The sequence below is a fragment of the Scophthalmus maximus genome, chromosome 10 (genome assembly GCF_022379125.1).
Source record: "Scophthalmus maximus strain ysfricsl-2021 chromosome 10, ASM2237912v1, whole genome shotgun sequence".
Lineage (NCBI taxonomy): Eukaryota > Metazoa > Chordata > Actinopteri > Pleuronectiformes > Scophthalmidae > Scophthalmus > Scophthalmus maximus.
This window is the reverse complement of record NC_061524.1, coordinates 8,034,958-8,054,127: the sequence shown is the minus strand read 5'-3', so window position 1 is coordinate 8,054,127 and position 19,170 is coordinate 8,034,958. Positions and strand designations below refer to the sequence as shown.

The 19,170-nt window shown below is 43.5% G+C and overlaps 2 protein-coding genes across 3 annotated transcripts in view; one reads left to right on the top strand and one right to left on the bottom strand.

Moving 5' to 3' along the window:
- The first annotated feature begins 10,236 nt into the window (after nucleotides 1–10,236).
- On the top strand, nucleotides 10,237–15,244 carry nkx6.2 (NK6 homeobox 2). The gene is made up of 3 exons (XM_035606499.2): nucleotides 10,237–12,302; nucleotides 12,951–13,123; nucleotides 13,456–15,244. Exons 1-3 carry the CDS (start codon nucleotides 11,873–11,875, stop codon nucleotides 13,702–13,704), a joined length of 852 nt encoding a protein of 283 aa, XP_035462392.1. The 5' UTR covers nucleotides 10,237–11,872; the 3' UTR covers nucleotides 13,705–15,244.
- Nucleotides 15,245–16,682: 1,438 nt separating this feature from the next.
- LOC118283723 (inositol polyphosphate-5-phosphatase A) overlaps nucleotides 16,683–19,170 on the bottom strand; it is a 123,196-nt gene continuing 120,708 nt past the window's right edge. Inside the window, exons 15-16 of one of the 2 annotated variants that reach the window (XM_035606009.2) lie at nucleotides 18,915–18,951; nucleotides 16,683–18,500 (exon numbers count right to left, since the gene is read on the bottom strand). In XM_035606009.2, the coding sequence (XP_035461902.1) occupies nucleotides 18,463–18,500; nucleotides 18,915–18,951 (75 nt within the window). In that variant the 3' untranslated portion in view covers nucleotides 16,683–18,462. Of the gene's footprint in view, nucleotides 18,501–18,863; nucleotides 18,952–19,170 lie in introns of both variants that reach the window. The other variant, XM_035606008.2, reaches the window with a different exon arrangement.

Genomic DNA, 19,170 nt, shown 5'->3' with positions numbered 1-19,170 from the left:
GCAGACACGTCCACAGTCCCCAACTGAGGGCCACTCAAATCCTGACATTGGTTCATAGCAAAGCGTAGATAACGCGCGGTGCGACTCTGTATCAACCCAGAGAGCTACAAGAGAAGAGAGGCCCCCGGGAGAGAAAATGGCAGGCGATAACAGAGGTTTCTGCTTCGGATTACGTTCATGACGGAGTGCTCCGCCGTGGCCCAGCGCCCGCTCTCCTTCTCCGCATCCACGTGCAAATGTCACCTGGAAAACACGGCACCATACAGCAAGTTACAACCTCGGTTTGTCTCCAGGTTTTATATGGGGACACAAACAACAGCTTTTTCAGCTTGAAAGCGCTCGAGTCACTACACGATGGAGGTGATGAATGTCTTCGCTTGGCCCAAACTCTCACCTGGTGCAAAGTGGCATCATGCACAAGTGTCTGTGAGCGTTTCAGACCGACACGGCCGTCATTTCCCCCAACCTGTCGTTACCTGCTCCAGTCGCATTGAGCACGCTTCGCATAGGCGTGTCGGTCTTAACATGAGGTGTGGGCCGCCGCGTATTGATATTCCGAGGCAGTGTAAGTGATATACACCGTTGATCTGCTCGCAGGTTTCCTCTGCATTTAAAAGGGTTTGGCCCGTGACTTTGGTTCAAGGGTTCAAAAATCTACATTTTTAAAGTTAGGTTATGGATGAGACAGTGGTCTCGAGTGTGCCGCATGGCTGCCTGCAGTGTCGGTGTGCAAATTTCCCCCAATATGTGTGTTTATTTATTTATATATTTTTCATCCTGTCAGGACACGCCGGCTCGCTGCATTTGTCAGGTAATGCGCTGAGTCGACTTCATCATTATCATACATCTCGTCCCTGTTCCTGTACCGTTGGTCCTCTTGTCCTTGCATGCTCACCAGTTTTCTCCCCGTGTGTTGTCACCGGCACGTTTCTTGTTGCATATTCAGTCGTGAACGCGGTAGAATAATTCTTTTATTGCCACTAAGTGTCGAGTGACTCTGAAACATGAATAGTGAAGGAAAGCGGCGGCGTTTGTGACACATAACATCTCCCACCACCACATTGAGCATTACTCTCTGCTTATTGCTCTTATTTTAAGGATTTGAAATTTTGATTTGTGGATGAGCAAAGATATTGTCAAAACAGTGAGTCATGTGTTGTGCTCAGTGTGCCTCGTTGTATATGATTACCTGGTGGGTGCACTACTTGACTCATAGGCTTATTGTAAATTCCACTTTATTACACTGATAATTTGAAGCAAAGGAGTCTCTAATACCTTTGCCCAGTGGTTTTGTTTTCTGTTTGTTTAGTCCCCCTCCCGCCCAGAACTTCATCCAAGCTCTGTGTTTTGTCAGGATAGGACCCACATGCAGACTCCAGGACAGGCAGATTTAGTGAAGATGCTTTAATAATGAAAAAGCTGGATAACAAGCATGCGAGATGAGCTGACAAGATTGGCAGGCAGAACTACAGGCGGGGTAGAGGAAACATGGAATAACACACAATGGTAACAAGAACACTCTGGAACAGAAGCACGACCCTTGAGCAGACGAACAGACGACAGAAGGGACCAAAGTTTAAATGTGGTTTTCTTCATGCAGAGCTAGAGTTGGCTGGTCATTGAATTGTGATGGGAAATAATTTATCTTTATACCGACTCAAAGCTATGACATGTTTGTGTTTCTGTATGAAGAAAAGGCCCACGGCAATGCATCGAATAATGTGTAAAATATGTCTAATGCTGCAAGATGATGCCACATACAGTGTTATGTGGTATAGTGGGTCTGATTGATCAAGTGATTGATAAACCGAGTGGTGACGCTCTCTTACTAATGCTTTTTTTCATCAACTAGAGAAGTTGGGGTCGGGAGGGAACCTTTCCCTACTGAACCTCTGAATCTGCCAGGGTCAAACTCATTTGCTACCAACAGCCTCAGTGGTCATTAATGATTGGACCTGAGGGAGTGAAGCTGACACTGCAGCAAGGCAATAGTATGGATCAGTTGTTGGTGTCGCACAGGCTCCTGTGGTCATAACAGACAATTCTTGACAAAGCGTTGGGATCACCCCAAAAGAAACAGCAGCAGCAGGAATCTCGGGAGACATCTTTAGTCACAGATGTGCAATTGGCCCAGGGAAACAATGTAATTCAACCAGCAATAACTGTCTGCAATAGCATGTTATTGGTTTATGTTTCTAGTCACCTGATGCATATTTCAGCTCCGTTTTGGTCTCCGCCAACGCCTACATGCCACGTTTACCATTGGTAACGTCAAGCAGGATCTCACTGGAATATTGCATCTGAAGGGATTATTTCAGTCAGTGTGGAGGTCTTTTTCATGCAGGCACACAGTTACAATACAAGTCATTCACATCAAAATGAAATGGGAAATAATAATAATGGTTTTTCACAGCTGCGCCAGAAGCTGAAAGGAAGCCGGGTCACTGTGAGGTTACGATCTAATCCTGATTTACTCACAGAATCACATCTGAGCCCATGAGCTGAGGCTTTTAATTGCTCTGAATGACAGTCGCCGTCTGCAGACAATACCTTCATTTGTTCCTAACACTATGTGGCTGGACGGTTACATGTCGGACATGACGGGCGCAGTCGAGGTGTAATTACGCTCACCGTTGATTCACAGTCCGGCCGATCTCCTGCTCTTCTGTTCCTTTACAGTCAGATTGTGCGATGAGGTGTCCGGCTGAGCTGAATGGTAATGAGGGCACGGAGGGGGGCAAAAAAATCCCTCGTGACGGGTCGCTATCATCCATCAGCCTTTATCCCGAGTCCACACAGATCTCCTTCAGGCCTCCATTATCAGCCGTGATGGTGGAGTGTGAATGCTCATCAGATTTTCCAGGAAAAATAATTAGCACTAACGGGGCTCTTTAATACTAATGTGTATGTTTTATCCGAAGCCTCCTGATCCATGTTTACACAGCACCATGACCTTTAAAACACACAGATACTGGACACTCATAGAAAATGGATGGTTTTGGAGGGGTTTCCTTCCTGCCATCAAATGCGTCTTTGTTTGGAGGCCGACATGGGTACGATGCCCAGGCATCGGCTTTGTACATCTCTGCGAGGTGCTGCAACATGTTGCGATTCATCAAGCGGCTATACCTCTCCTCCACCTCCGACCGTGCGCCAGTTCAACTCGGTGAGGGAATAAATGAGCTGTCGGGCAGCCCGCAGGAGCGCTCAGACAAACCAAAGATGGGACTCTCCGTCTCCTCGCCACCCAGCGCGGGCATCCACGCCGCTGTGTGCCGAGGCTGCTGGTCGATCGATAAACCTACACGCTAATTGCTTCTTGAAAAAGAAAACGCGCGCCTTTAGAAGCCACTTAAAAAACATCGATTGAAAATTTTGTTCTGCAAACTTGCTCTTCGGGGATGACTTTGGAAGGAGCAGTGGGCATTGCGCATGAAATATCCTTGTTATCTGGGCAATTTTAAGTTCTGACCCAGAAACAAGAGCTGTGGCGCCGGGCCCGGCCGCTCATTTGTCTTCATCTGGGTAAACTTCTTATCCTTCATCTGCCTTTAATTCTCTCACTTCTTATTCACTCGGTCATCAATATCGGCCGCAGCCTGAGGGGGGCGGGCCAGCTGCCAAGGAGAGCCCACATTGACACTCTCTCCGTGACAAATGTCCTCAAGAAGAAAAGAAAATGCAGAATTTTGTTCAGGAAAGACGGGGAGACTCAAACCGTGGCGGCTGCCGGGGCCTTGGAGCTGCGTCAGAGGCAGCGCTGACCTTTGGGTGTCGGAGCGATCAATCAGCCCGACCCTGTGGGTGCTCCTGCCCTCCTCAGCAGCCCAGTCCGTACCCTTGATATCTGCCTTACAGGGGGCATTACATTAATCTCAGCGCTGACAATTGTTACCAGAGCACCAGACGATGCTCCGGCAGCTCCTCCATCTTACCCAACGCCAGTCCTCTGGTCGACTTGATGACCACAGATCGTTCTCAGCCCCACGAGACCCGTCTCATTTCCATCCTATCCTAACCTTGGATTGTGATTCTGTGTTTTATATTGACAGTCCAACTTCTTTTGGATCAATGAAATCATCATACTGTGAAGAACTGTTTTTCTACCAACTGGGTTTGTCTAAACACTGACTCACCAAAAGGACACAGCCATCATTAGTTGGACATCACTGACAAATTTCAGAAAACTCTAAACCAATGGGCTTTCTCTTTTGGAAACATTAACATTTTAGCAAAAGGTTAATGTCGCATGATTGACAGATACTGTATCTCATTTCGATGCTCAACTCCCCCAAAAATAACTAAATCAAAGCGTTCCCGAATGCAGATGCTTTTAAGAGACACTGCTGTGATCATCCGAGGGTTCGGTCGTAGCGATCACTGCATTAATTATTCGACGTGTTCAATAAGGGCTGGTGTTTATCACGTCTGAACTCAGTTATCGGCCGTCGTTACACCGGATCCACCTTCCTCTGTTTTGTGTCATCAATGGTCGTGTCAGTATCATATGAGCATTCTTAAAGTTCACATAGTCCACATTCTTTCAAATCCACACGATGCCCTATGCAATAGCAACATTCAAACAACTTCATTCATGTGGTCCATTCAGGTTTAAGTCACACACACTTGAACTTCCATCCTTGTGAGGACACTCAGTGACATCATTTATTCCCTGGCTCCTAACCTCGACCTTATCACAATTAAATGCCCGACGCAAACCTCACCTGGGCCATAAAACCAAGTTTTAATAGCTTCTAGGATTGAACTTGCCTGCATTCCTTAAAAAAATGCTCCGATTGGTCCAGCCTGAGAGCGGATTGACTCGCAAGTCCTGCAGATCACAAGCACCCGAGTGACAAGCGTGTTTGGGTCTATGAATCGCCTTGTTCCGCCTTGTGATGGTGATCTGACAATGCCGCTCATTTTTAAATCGCTGTGCAGGTGCTGTTAGTACAGCATATGGGTCTTTAGTCTGAGTCGTGCCCAGTTGTTGCGAATAGGAAAAGAACACGGCTCAACCATCCTCCTAATGTGGACTCTGTCCTCTGTATTCTACACCGCCTCATTTCTTCCTTCATCCCCGTCATCGTTACTACATCTGGCTGAGGTCACCAAATAACACAACACAACGATGGTTCACATGCAACCTGCACAGGCAATCTTTTTCCCCTTCTTTCTAAGGACACTCTCACAAGAGGAGGTCTGTGTAGCTGGTTCCTGCTATGATTTTCATACCTACGCGTTTTTCGTATTGAGCTATAAAATAATTTCAAAACTCTGCCGCTCTGCTTTCAAGGCAAAGCTTCTCCAGAGAGATAATTATAAGTTGAGTTAAACCTCAGCGCTCGAAACCAAAAGGATACCTCCACTTTTTATTCGGACTATAGTCAGGACGAAGTGTCCACGTGAAAACTGTTCGGTTGCGGTACAGTTTCAAGAGATTCGAAATAAGCGCAGTTCGAAATAAGCAGCCGCAGATCTGCATCAACACGAAAATTCCTTGACACTGAACTCTCCTCACCTCTTCGCCTTCGCCAAATTGCATTTACACACGTGCAGTGTACAAAATGGATAGTTAGTTGGAGCATTTTATGATAACACGCTGCGCCGTATCTGTGAATCTCCACTTGATTAGATCTCTGCACTAACGACCCAGAGCAGCTGGGACGCACAAGGCCGCAGGCTGTGTGTGTGTGTGTGTGTGTGTGTGTGTGTGTGTGTGTGTGTGTGTGTGTGTGTGTGTAATCTCAGTACCTCAAGGTGACTGTCTCTCCCTTGATCTCGCAGAGGGACTGAATCAAACACAGATATGTAAGGTCACTTACAACATTGCCATTAGTTAGGTGAAATGCAGCCTGCAGCCAACTGAGACATCATGAATCGGATGCTCTTTCCCATCAGGCACTGTGTTACTTACAGCTGCCACTACAAGATGACACATATTACACATGCAGCACATTCAGAGGGGAACAAAAAAAATATAAAAACCGTTTGTCCCATTTGCATTAGTCTGAGGCACAGAGTGTAGAATTGATGCCGTGTTTCTCATCACGCTGCAGCCACAAAGCAATAAACTGACCCGAGTAGCCTTTGTTAAACCAGCGATCACTGAAGTATCCTAGGGAATTTCAAAGGGATGAAATTCAAAAATCCATAAGTATCCGTGGAAGACATGGTTGTCTGCCGTCCAGAACCTGCCCGGGCCGAGGAAATAAGGCTGCCCGAGATTTTGGCCAAAAGCGATGTTTTCCTAAGATCCAGTCAATGAAAGCCCAGCTGCATCACCCAGCACTTTCATTTCCCTCATGTCCCCCACGTTATTGCTCCCTGATCTGGGCAGTAATGCGGCCTTCAATCTCTGATTTCCAAATGGCCAAATAACACAGAAACAGAGAAAAAAAAGAATGTTTTGTCGGGAGCAACGTGTCCTCAGATGACTGTCCTTCGTCGTGCCTCAAGGTTTTACACTGTACTTTCACCAGGCTCGTGTCACAGGAAGGTGATTCAGTTTGAGATTAAGGGGAAGAAAAAGAACTCGCTCGTCCGACGTCGTTTGTCGTCAGAAACCGTGGAAGAGAACTGGAGCGCGTGAAAGGAAAAGGCCTGAACTGAACCTACCTGTTGCAACGGACCCTGAGCCAGTAAGATTTCAACAGGACACTTGGCTCGTGTGTCAGCATTTTTTTTTACGTACTGTAACCACGACTCAGCCCAGATTCACTGCCAGTGTTTGGATGTCTGATTGAGACGTGGGCACGAGGGCCGCCTTTCACTCATGGTCTGAACACACTCACACACACACACACACACACACACACACACACACACACACACACACACACACACACACACACACACACACACATACATACACATACACATACACATACATACACACACACACACACACATACACACACAAACACACACATACATACACATACACATACATACACACACAAACACACACATACACACACAAACACACACACACACACACACACAGACACACACACGCTAACTCACACACACACAAACACACACACACACACACACACACACACACACACACACACTCTCACACACACAGACACACACTCACACACACACACACACACACACACAACCAGGGGGCTTATGCAGTTTGTCGTCCTTCGCCTTGACGCAGGCTGCCATCTAGTGGCTTTACTGGGATCCTACGCCTCCTCTGATGTTCACAGTGTTGTTAGAGACTTTCCAACTCACTCTACAGGAAAATGACAAACGATACCTAGAATGTTTTTTGTGATGTCATTACAAAAGACAAGGTCCAACGAATTCAGTGTTTCCCAAAAGCCATTTCTGCGGTATTGAACGCAACCTTGGGTAAAGACATAGACTGAAAACTAGAGTTGTGTACTGATGAGTGGAAAAGGTCAGGTTGTGAGGATTCAGGTGAGCAAGTTTTAGAAGTATGATCACCTTAGTGATGTTCTCGAAGCAAACATGAGTCAAATCCCAGTCATGAAGTAACTCCATTTTTCTCGAGTTCACTATCAGTATATTGTAATCTTGTGTGTTTAAATCACATTATTAATTTGCAAAACAGAAATTAATTCATGGTTTTCGTTTTGTTACTAGGTGTAACTGGTGTTTTGTTGCCTGTTGATTTAAAAAAATGCTAGGATATGTCCTGTGTGTGTGTGGGTGTGTGTGTGTGTGTGTTTGTGTGAGTGAATTGTTTTCTGCTCCTGGCCTCTAGAGGGAGCCACGGGAACTGGAACCACTGTATTTATTTTGAAGGCGCATGATGATGAAGGTTTCTCTCTGTGGTGCATTACAGTAGCTCCAATGCTGAACACACACAATAAACTATTAATTATTACAAATGAAAAGTTGTTTTTAAATTAATATTGGGTATCGTGAATCTTTGTGTAATTAGTGACAGTAAAACATTCAAAGTTTACTGAATAGGCCCAAGGTCATTAGTGAAGTCATTTGAAGTTTCTGTTAAATGGATCACATTGAATATGTGTTATTTATTTTCTAATATATAACTTTTTGTGATTTTATTATTGTTTGAACCTTTCCTGAAGCAATTTGTAACTAAATGTAACTATGCAACGTGAGGGAATGCAAACAGGTCACATACTGCTTGTGTATTCTGTTATTCAACTATTTTTTACGTAATATTAAAAAAAGAAATGACAGAATATAGGAGTTTCTGAGAAAATTAGACGGCAAAAGTTTAAATATTTAAAGTGATCAATGTTTGCCATCCTCTGAAATTTGACCTGATGCTTCAAATAAATAACAATAGAGTAAACGAAACAGAAAAAAATGTAATCAATTCTGATATAGTTTTCCTTTGGAAACTGATTTCACACTTTGCTGAGTGACCAGCTGAGATGCAACAGAAAAAAAACTCAAAAAATGAAAAACTCAAAAATGTGTCAGTGGCTAAACCATCACACCGCTCTTGACTTCATTGACAGGAAAGCAGCTCATAGAGTAAATCTAGCAGCTTCACTTCGTGCCACTAGAGGGCGCTGCTGGACAAATTATACAGGTTTTCACTTTGATTTTCTTTCCACACACTGAATCACAAGATTGAAATGGTCCCAGCCCGTTTTCGTCCGTTTGACTGATCAGTGTGTGTTTAGAGACAGAAACCCCTCGTGAGAACAGTCAGGAAATAGTCTCACATGCTTGTGAAAATTCTATGTTTGCTTTTTAAACAGTTATAGTCCTTTATTTTCGTGCCTCTTTTTGGGGGGATACTTTTTTCATTTTCCAAAGGGACGTATTTTACATGGCACCTGTGTGTTTGTGTTTGTGTGTGTGTGTGTGTGTGTGTGTCGCTGTGATAATTGTTTGACTGGCGGAGGGACACCGACCGGGCGGTGTTGGAGCAGCTGGACGTCCCCCGGTGACCGAAGCAGATCCACTGTGGCTCCCAACAAACGTCTTTTTGTCCAAACATCTGCTTATCTTCCCTGTCACTGCTCCGTCAATTCCCATTTGTGTCGAGGTTACACTCAGATAAGATTATCTTTACGCTGTTTATTAACCTATTTCCCTTCAGTGGTGGGGACAAAGGGCCCCGCGCAGCGCGCCACCAGCAGGCCAACGACCCATTACTGAAAAAAAAAAAATCAGAATTCACTGCGTAAATCAACAGTGTTGTGTCACTCGGCGCTCAGAGCAACAGGTTTTTAACTCTTCTACTGCTAATAAATAAATGCTAAATAATAAAATCCTACATTCTGTAAAATGTTATTATTATGCGATTGATTAGTAGTTTTAATATTGTAGGCTTGATCAGTTACATGGGATTTTAATGTCTTCTCTTTTTCAATAATTATGTATCGAAATGTTCCATTTCTCTAATGAGCGCCGCATGTATTTCTTTGGCAAATCTGACTTTAAGAGTTTAAACTTTCGAAATTAATTGTAAATTTACGAGATGAAATTTAAAAAAAAAATCGAATAATTAATTATGTTAAATTTTTTTTTGTTTTTTTACGGTGACGGGCTGTTTGGCAGCTCGCGGTCCTCTGGCTGTTAGATGAACTGGAGAAAGTGCCAATCTTTCTGTAATTGATCTCACGCTGGGTCAGCCACTAACTGCTCCATTTAACTCCACCATCATTTTTTTTGCAAAGACGAAGTAGATTGAGCAACGGGTGTCTGGCAAGAAAATATATAATCCGCTTTTCTTTTCTTTTCTTTTTTTTTCTTCTTCTCCCAACAGCTTCTCCTGCAGTGATCATTTTTAGAAAGACCTTAAAACAAGATAATAAAATCAATGTATATCATCAGGGGGAGATATATGGGAATAAATTAGAGATAGAGGGACATTAACAGGATTAGAAAAAGTGTGTGTACTGCATCCCCCTGCAGCCTGGAGAAATACAGTCAAAATTGTGAATCACCTCGCGTTGAAAAACCTTTTAAAATCCACAATCTTTCCCCGGTGAGCAAATGGGCAGCAAGGTGCATTCGCCGGAGCCTTTCAAATGCTAACGTGGCCCATATTTCACTCTTACAACCTGCTCACATCTCCATAAAATATTACAGCACTCAGAGTGATGACTGGAGCCTGGAGGCTTTTTTCTCACTCACTCACACACACACACACACACACACACACACAGACTCACACACACACACACACACACACACACACACACACACACACACACACATATACATATACATATACACACATTCTCAGTCACCGTAATAACACGTTTGCCCCCCCCCCCCAAAAAAAAGAAAGAAAAGAAAAACAGGGATTATCTCCCTCATATAAAATCCAGCTCCGTCCTTTTAAAGACTTTGTAGCTACTCTCAAAATGATCCGCTTCACTTTTGTTTATTTGCTTTCACCCTGAAACACTGATGTTCAACAAGGTGGAGTGAAGAGATTAAAAAGAATAAAACATTTTTAGAAGGTGGAAAACAACCACGACCGGAATAACTCATTTATCTCATTCTACAAAGTAAAAATGAATCAACGACACAACTGCTTGAGCAAAGGAAATAAACCAAAATGAAAAAAGACAAAACACGCTGCCTGGACGAAAAGTCATAAGCATGAACATATTATCATATCAAATATGGTCTATCATCTTTCAAAAATCGAATGTAAAATTATCTTTTTGTATTTATTTATTTTTTACGACAAATTAAGTTGGCTAAACAGAGTAATGTCCCCGTGTCTTCTCTGTCTGAGTCACTAACATCGTAAAGATTCGCTCCTCGCCGCCGCCGGGTCCATGTCCCACTTTTAATACACTCAGCAGCTCATAATGTAAATGTATATTCTTTGTCATATGTGGAAACAATGATTTCCACGCCGGGAGACGCATCATTAACAGCAGCTAAAAGATCTTAATAGAGTGTGGCTGGCGTGGTGCATTCAGGGTCTCCTCAGACAGACCCTGTCTGTAAGATTCTTGGATCCACATTCAATTGATTTTAGCATGATTTTGTTTGTTCTGTATTGCTCACATGGTACAGAACATTTTGAGAAATTCTCTCTGATTTTCATGAATTGAAGTAAAAAAGAAAACATTTTTTAGATTTATTTAAAGTAAAAAAAAAACTTTTTCTATGAAGCATAGGCCCATATAAATCCAACTATCCTATTTACCATGTTAGCTTATTTTCTCCTGGCGTTGACTCGGTACATAACGTATCTTTCAGACGACGAAACATCATCCGTCATTAATAAATCCAGTCGGTCATTGAAGCACTAACAACGGCTCACTCATTCTGCAGCTCACCAAAAAAAAAAAAAAAAAAAGTTCCCCTTTCCGACGGCGCGTGAAGGCAGCCGCAGTTCCAGCGGAGACCGCACGTGTGAAGCGGCGGAGTTTCCCTCTCGGCCAATCGCGGCGCTGTCACACTCGGGCCCCGTCCAATGGGAATGGCGCGCGTTCAGGTGGCCGCGCTGTTATCAGCTGGTCGCGCTTCACTCTGGAGCTGAGAGCGAGTCAATTGATGGCGAGAGCCGCCGAGACCCTTAATGGTTCCCATCAAAGCCACTGAGAGCATCACCACGGCGGACCCACTTCCGCGAGGATCCCTGTGGCGGACGCGCGCAGCCGCCTCCCAGCTGACAGAGCTCCGACCAAAACAAACACGAGGAAAGACAGTTTTCGCGGGAGTTTGACGGAAGCGCTTCGCCTCCCGAGAGAAAAGAACTTGGGGTGTTTTGGCTCCAAGTCTTGGTCCTCCTCCAGCCGGGATACTTCGCGAGAGGACGGACATCGAGCGGCTCCTGAACACCACAGTCCCGCTCTGCGCCCTTTGACTTTCTCCTTGTTTTTCCCTTCCCCGTTTTTTTTTTTTCTTCCCAAGTGAGTTTGGTGTTTCATGTTCACAAATGTTAGCGGTCGGGCAGATGGAGGCTAACCGGCAGAGTGCTTTCGTCCTGGGCAGCACCCCGCTGGCGGCGCTGCACAACATGACCGAGATGAAGACGTCCCTGTTCCCGTACGCGCTGCAGCAGAACCCGGCGGGCTTCAAGGCGCCGTCGTTCTCCAACCTGAACTCCCACCTCGCCGGGGGCACCCCGCACGGAATAAGCGACATCCTGGGGAGACCCATCACCACGGCCGGGCAGCTGCTGTCCGGCTTCCCCAGGATAAACGGCCTGGCCACCACCGCAGCCGCCGCCGCGGCGGGGATGTACTTCAGCCCGGCGGTGTCGCGGTACCCGAAGCCCCTGGCCGAGCTGCCGGGCAGGGCGCCCATTTTCTGGCCCGGGGTGATGCAGGGATCCCCGTGGAGGGACCCGCGGCTTCACTGTCCCAGTAAGTCGTGTCTCTCTTGCCTGTGCACTTGAATCGTTCGTTTATGAATTGTGTAAATTCATAAAATAGCCAGGGCTCCACTGTGGGCTGGCAGAATTATTATCGTTATTATACGTTTGGCTTGTCTTGTGATTTTATATGGTTCTTGTACGAGTCCTGTCATTACACAAAAAATGATCCAGCGATATTGTATTTTTTATAGTAATCTCAGAAAATCTAAATCTAGTTTTATTAATATATGTATATAGCTTTTTAATAGACAACATTCACCATGAAGGTGTTAGTGCTCGTCAGACACTGAAGTGTCTAACACAACATTAAATATTAATACTGTGACACTTGGCAGGACTTTTAGACCTGTAAAATAATAATTCAAAAATATATGACTCAATGAACCATCGTAAACAATCAGTCAGTAAACTCCCCATGTTGCTCAGACACTGAGGAGTTTTTTGGGGAATATTTTTGGGGCTCGTTTTGTAAACGTGTAACATTTAGTAGCGTCACATTTTTACTTGCAGCACAGTTTATTAATAATAATAATAATAATAATAATAATAACAATAATAATAATAATAAAAGTTTTACATCAACTTCCACGTTCAATCACATAACCCGTGTCTGCTCTGCTGTGTCTCTTTTCAACAGCTCAGGGGAACATCATGCTGGACAAGGACGGAAAGAAGAAACACTCCAGACCCACGTTTTCTGGACAGCAGATCTTCGCGCTGGAAAAGACCTTCGAGCAGACCAAGTACCTGGCCGGGCCGGAGAGAGCGCGCCTGGCCTACTCCCTAGGCATGACCGAGAGCCAAGTGAAGGTACGGAGACACCTGTCTGGAAACATGTCTATAGAAAATGTAGAAATTATGATTATTATGATTGTGATTATTATGATTATTATTTGTATTATAATGAGAGGAGTCGTTGAAACTGTGAGATCTCACTTTTAGCAGTGCAGGTCAAGAAAGACAAGCTGTATCTGAATAATGATATACAACCTGCTTATTATTATAATTGTTCATATTATTAATATGATAACTTGTATTTGTGTACAGGATAGTTTACACCTGTCGTGGTTGTTTCTATCTGGACCTGTTGAGCATCATCTCACTGTGCCCTCTCTCCTCCTCCTCCTCCTCCTCGTCGACAGGTTTGGTTCCAGAACAGAAGAACCAAATGGCGGAAGAGACACGCGGCGGAAATGGCCACGGCCAAGAAGAAGCACGACTCCGAGACGGAGAAGATGAAGGAGAGCTCGGACAACGAGGAGGACGACGAGTACAACAAGCCGCTGGACCCGAACTCGGACGACGAGAAAATCACGAGACTGTTGAAAAAGCACAAGGCCACCAACCTGGCGCTGATCAGCCCGTGCAGCAACAGCTCGGACACGTTGTGATGGTGCCCTCAGCTGCTGAGGGGGTGGGGTGGGGGGGGCAACGTGGTGGGGGAGGGGGGGGAGGGTCCAGCAGAGACTCGTCGCACTCTTTCGGACCCCCTTTCCACCTGACGTGACGAACATGCGTCTGAGAGGGGATCGAGTTTTGAAAAAACAAAACAACCAAGCGTGCGCAAAGACGCGCTGAGGACGCGTTGGCTGCATCCAAACCCACTTTTCTCACACACACACACACACACACACACACACACACACACACACACACACTGCACTGCCAGCTGACTGACCATGACGAGTTCACGTCAGTCGGAAAAAAGGACACAGATATCGGACTGTACTCGGCAGTGAGTGTCTCTCTCTCTCACACACGCACACACACACACACACACACACACACACACACAACAAGTGGAGTTTTAACAACATGGTGTAAATGTAAAAAAACAAAACACGAACGTACGATCCGGATCAGTGTTGGATTTTATTTAGCGTGACTTCGTTACTTCGGCACTTCTTGCTGCTTTACCGTTTCTCCTGCAAGTGCAACTAATGACATTTGTTACATTATCGTTATCTGTATTTTTTGACTTGACCCCACGTCAGGCACCTTGAGGTCAGCGAGGCCTCCGCTCTCGTCCCCGAACCCCACGTTTGATGGCTGATGATGTAATTGTCAGTTCTGCTATTAGTTATCTAATTTTTCATCTGAAGACAAATGATATTGTCATATTTTTTTTTTGTTGTTGTTTAAACAAAAAGCAACATGGTTTTTCTCCACGCAGTCTTATGGGAGGAGGTCTTGAAGCTGATGAGAATCCAACACTGGTCCGGGTCCCGGACGCATGTGGTCGAGGTGCAGGTGTGAACGGGGCCTGCGATGCTTGTAAAGCTCAGTCTAACCAGGGTATCCACTGTCCTCAGAAGGTTTCGATGGTGGGGGGGCGCAGGTTGGAGATGAATGAATGCTTTAGTGCTGTAGCCTAAAGGATTGAGAAAAAAAAAATGTACGTGAGATTGTGTGTATATATATTTTTTACTGAAATAAGTTATGTTGTTTCCGCGAGTGGAAACGTGGCCGCCTTTCTTTCTTTTTTTCCTTCTTCTTCCCTCCGCAGCCCTGACGCGCTTATTCCCTCCCAGATATTCCCGCTGCTTGGTTTTTATCCCTGCAGAGCAAAGTCGTGCCCCCCCCCCCCCCCCCCCCCACTTTCCTCTAACCTGCTCAAATCCTCCGTTCAGCAACCGGCACACAAATGTATAAGCGCAACAAAAATGCTGTAAATAATAATCACTGTAAAGGAAGAAAAAAAAAACACCCGCTTGTTTTCACGACGTCACACCAGATACACACTTTTCTGTTCTTCTTCTTTTTTTGTTTCAATTTGAAAGAGTTTTATGTTTTTACCTCATCACCACACAGCGGAAGAGACAAACTGGACTTATGTTGGAAATTAAAGAGTATTATTGCTTCCGGGAAGGTTATAGGAAGAAAAGAAAAGAAAAAAACACTTTGTATTATGAATAAATTATTTAACAAGCATTTTTTTTGTTTTTTGTTTTTTATTATGGGTTTTGTTTGAATGTATGGGCTTAATATAAATTAAAAGACAAATTCATGACTATCGATAATTGAATTTCGTTATTGGGAACGATGGTGCTTTTGGAGGAATAATGCTGGTGTAAGGATGGTTTATAATTTCGAAAAGATTGGAGGATTCATGACGGAAAATAAGGCACTAATTGTTTTATTCTTTTTTAAATAATAAAACATTATATTGCGACCAGATAATACAAATAATAATAATAATAATATAAAAAAAGGGCCATGTGATACTTTCATTTCTTTTTAGGTTCTGCTTTTATTTTTGTTAATAGTGGATAAAAATTCTATACTGCATTATTTTTATTTTTTATTATAGCAAACAGATAAATATAAGGTATTTAATTTAAAACGAATATTTGTCATCAGTCATACTATTTCAAAACGTGCCATAATTATTGTTATTACCATTTTCGTTTTTATTGCTATTAATTTAAAACGTGTTATTATTTGTAGTATATTTGTGGGATATAGCTGTTTCACCAAAGTCTCTCCCACGAGTCTGTTCTCCTTTAAAAGATAATTTGATATTGATTCTTTTTAACGCTTGATTAATTTATTTCAAGAACTTGTCTGGTGACAGTTTGGGCCTGTGATGTTCGAGGTCTGGTGAAAAAACACCTGATGGATCCGTTCTCAGCTCGGACTCGGGTGAAGTGGAGCTCCTCTGGCAGAAGTGCGCCCCCTCTGTCTCTAGCGCGCCGCTGCACTTGGTGTCATTCCCCGGCAGTCTGCACACTCTCCCTCTGGATTCTTCTGCCAATCTGGAATTAACAGTCAGGAAATCACGTCACGTTATTTAAGAATCTCTAATAATCCGAGCATCGAGTGAATCCTTCCATGTCAGATCTTGTGATTCTGAAGCAGGAAAAACGAAGCAGGAAAATACTACTCCTGATACTATATCAGCACTTTTTTTAACTAAAAAATTCCCCTAAATTAACCCAAATAAATGATTGGATTGACTGAACTGTTGAGACTCATATTCAGGAAACAAATTACACAAAAAGTCCTGTCTAAATTGCACAATTATTTTTCAAATGTTACAAGAAGTTTAAAAATGGATTGATGTGATTCATTTGTGGCTCACAGATGCAAAGTGGTGGCAGATTTTTTTGTGGGGCTTTGGAAGTGGAGAATATGAATATCCTACATTAGTCAATCTTACAACAGTACAGGCCCATAGGAATATTATTTTTCGTTTGCTGCTGTGCAGAGGCCCATCTTCAGTCAGCTAACCCTGGTGTTTCCCCACTATCATCACTATGCTGTAATAATAATAACAATACACTGATGATGGTGTGGAAGGCTAAATGATTTTCATACAATATTTCACACTTGTTGTGCTGTGAAGAGGAACAATGAGGACAAACAACCGTTGAGCTCTATGGTTTGTTTTTTTATTGCTTGAGAACTGCATCACTTACAGTAGAGGCCAGGCCGTCCAGAAGGGGCTAGAATAAAATCTCTATCAGCCTTTATAAGATGGAGTGAAGAAAAAACTGCGGCTTATACTCCTACAGTAAACTCACAAAGCCCAGCAGGAACGAAAACAAGCAGGTTTCATTTCTTTTTTTTTCGTTTTACACTTTTTGCCTAAGAACCAAATCGCACGAGACAACATAAATTCTGTGGCAGGCACAAAATCATTTCTACTTAAGGTGATTTAGATTTATTTAAAAAAAAAAAAAAAAATCACGGAGGATCAATCTGACGGCTCCACACAAATCGGAAATCTGTAGTGTAGTAAATGAAATCGTTAAAAAGAAACGCTGGCGTCTCCAAACACACCCTGTAATGCTCAAATTATTTGCAGTGAAGGCTGCTGAAGGCTACATACAAAACAAATAAAAAGCAAGTCTTCCTGCTCTCTCCCCCCGCGCTTAGAGTTTCTCTCTCTTTTTTGTGTTTTACATTTCGTAATCAATACCTTTACCATCTGACTTAAGTATTTTATAACTCGTACACACTTCATTTCTGTGTGGGATACTTGGCACCATAACGCAGTAACAAAAATAGACAAGAAGAAGTTTACATTTTAAGGATACCCAAGCCTATCTAAAAATATCACATTCAGAATCATAATATCATAGAAATAAGTTAGAGTGAGAATAATAACGTGAGAGTGCTATGTATGAAACATTATCTTATATACTTGCATGGTCTCTATGGCACTGCTTAAAACATTCTTGGATAGGCGACGAGTCACTGAATAGGTTTTTTTTTCTCTCTCCTCCGGTTTCTCTCGTCTTGCACTGACTCGTCAAAAGGTCACGGTCGACGCTCGGCCCCCTGCTCGCCACTTCAGCATAAACATTTTGGTAAGAATCATAAATTATCTCTTTAAAAAGTACAGTATATAAAATGAGACTCAACTGATGTCAGGCATGGCAGTGTGTTGTGCACACAAAAACAACAACAACTCAAAAACCCCCAAAAAATAATAATATATATATATGTATATGTATATAAATTGTTGAACTAAACTGAAAAGATCGGTCTATTCTAACAATGGGACCAAGGAGTTTGGTCAGAGAAGAGAACGGCACTAAATTCATCAACAAACTCTATGTTATAATGTCTAATGTACAAATAAACCTAACAATATAGATACACAACTTTTTTGCATTGCACTTTTGTTTTTTTTAAACACCTTACATACTGTATGGAAAGTAGTTCCTATACACAGAGGCATACCTAAAAATGGCAAGCACGGTGTCTTAAAGTATGTAGTAAGACTGATTTCAATTAGAGTTTTGGCAAATGAGGCTGTGGCGTGGAAAAGAGTCGTCCGTCCTGCTTTTCTCCTCTCGGGGGGAATGGGGTTGCATGGCAACGGTGAGGTCAGCGATGTGTGTCTTGTCTGGAGCCGGGGCCCTCGGGCGCTCGTCCACATCTCGGCAAGTGTTTTATGGAGAGAGAAAGGGGCTGCGGTTTTCGTATGAATGAGGTGTCAGGACAACTGCAACTGGTCAGCACGGCTGAAAAAAGTTTGTCTAGGTTCTTCAGTGTACGCTTGTGCAAAGTGTGTGTGCGCATACGTGTGTGTGCGTGTGTGTGTGTTTGTGTGTGTGTGTGTGAGTGTCAGTGTGTGTGTGTGGTTGTGTGTTTGTGTGTGTCCATCCTGTTTGTTTCTCCGGTGTTCTCACAGAGGCGCTTCACGAAATATGTTCTCCCCCCCTTTGGCAACTCTTCCCTGTGGAGGAAAAAAGGAAAGAAAGAAAAGAGAAAAGCTTTATTCCTTAAATTCCAAGACGTCACTTCAGTCAAAGAAAAATGACCTGATGCCGACTTCTCTGAGTTAACGTACGAGATGCAGCTCAAGTGGTGTAAAGCAAATGTCTTAAAATGAACAAAAGCATTTTAAGCAGTCGTGTCACATTTTTCCACTGATGGAGTTTTATTCCAGAATAAAACTCTTCAATCAAGGCACTTTTTATTTTTTATTGGCCTTTCAGAAATACTGTTGTGCACAGTAATGAGAAAAAGGGTCAAGCAAATCAAAGCAAACAGTAGCAACAATGGGAAGAATTATAATAAAGAAAAAATTAATATTTACCACGACATCACTGCACCACACAACACTTGTGCTTATTTGCATTAGGTTTACCTGCCCCCGCTGTTATTCGGAAGGACAGGAAGACAGGCTGCCGGGGAGGGAACAGAGACGAGGCACAGTTAGAAAGTACATGCTGAAGACTTTATTAATGCTCTCCAGGACAAGAGTTCACTCTCTCCCTCTCTCAGCACCGACGAGACACAGGTTAAACTCACATACCAGGCCCATGCATTTTTGCGTCCGCGTGCTAACTACATCGGACATTTTTTTAAACATAGCCAGCTGTGATTTTAGCGGTGGTGTGTGG

Bases quoted from the DNA above. Each gene is read 5' to 3' on its own strand.
- nkx6.2 (XM_035606499.2), top strand. From the start codon at position 11,873: ATGTTAGCGGTCGGGCAGATGGAGGCTAACCGGCAGAGTGCTTTCGTC. The intron at 12,303-12,950 runs GTAAGTCGTGTC...TCTTTTCAACAG, and splicing joins CCCGCGGCTTCACTGTCCCA to CTCAGGGGAACATCATGCTG. The intron at 13,124-13,455 runs GTACGGAGACAC...CCTCGTCGACAG, and splicing joins TGACCGAGAGCCAAGTGAAG to GTTTGGTTCCAGAACAGAAG.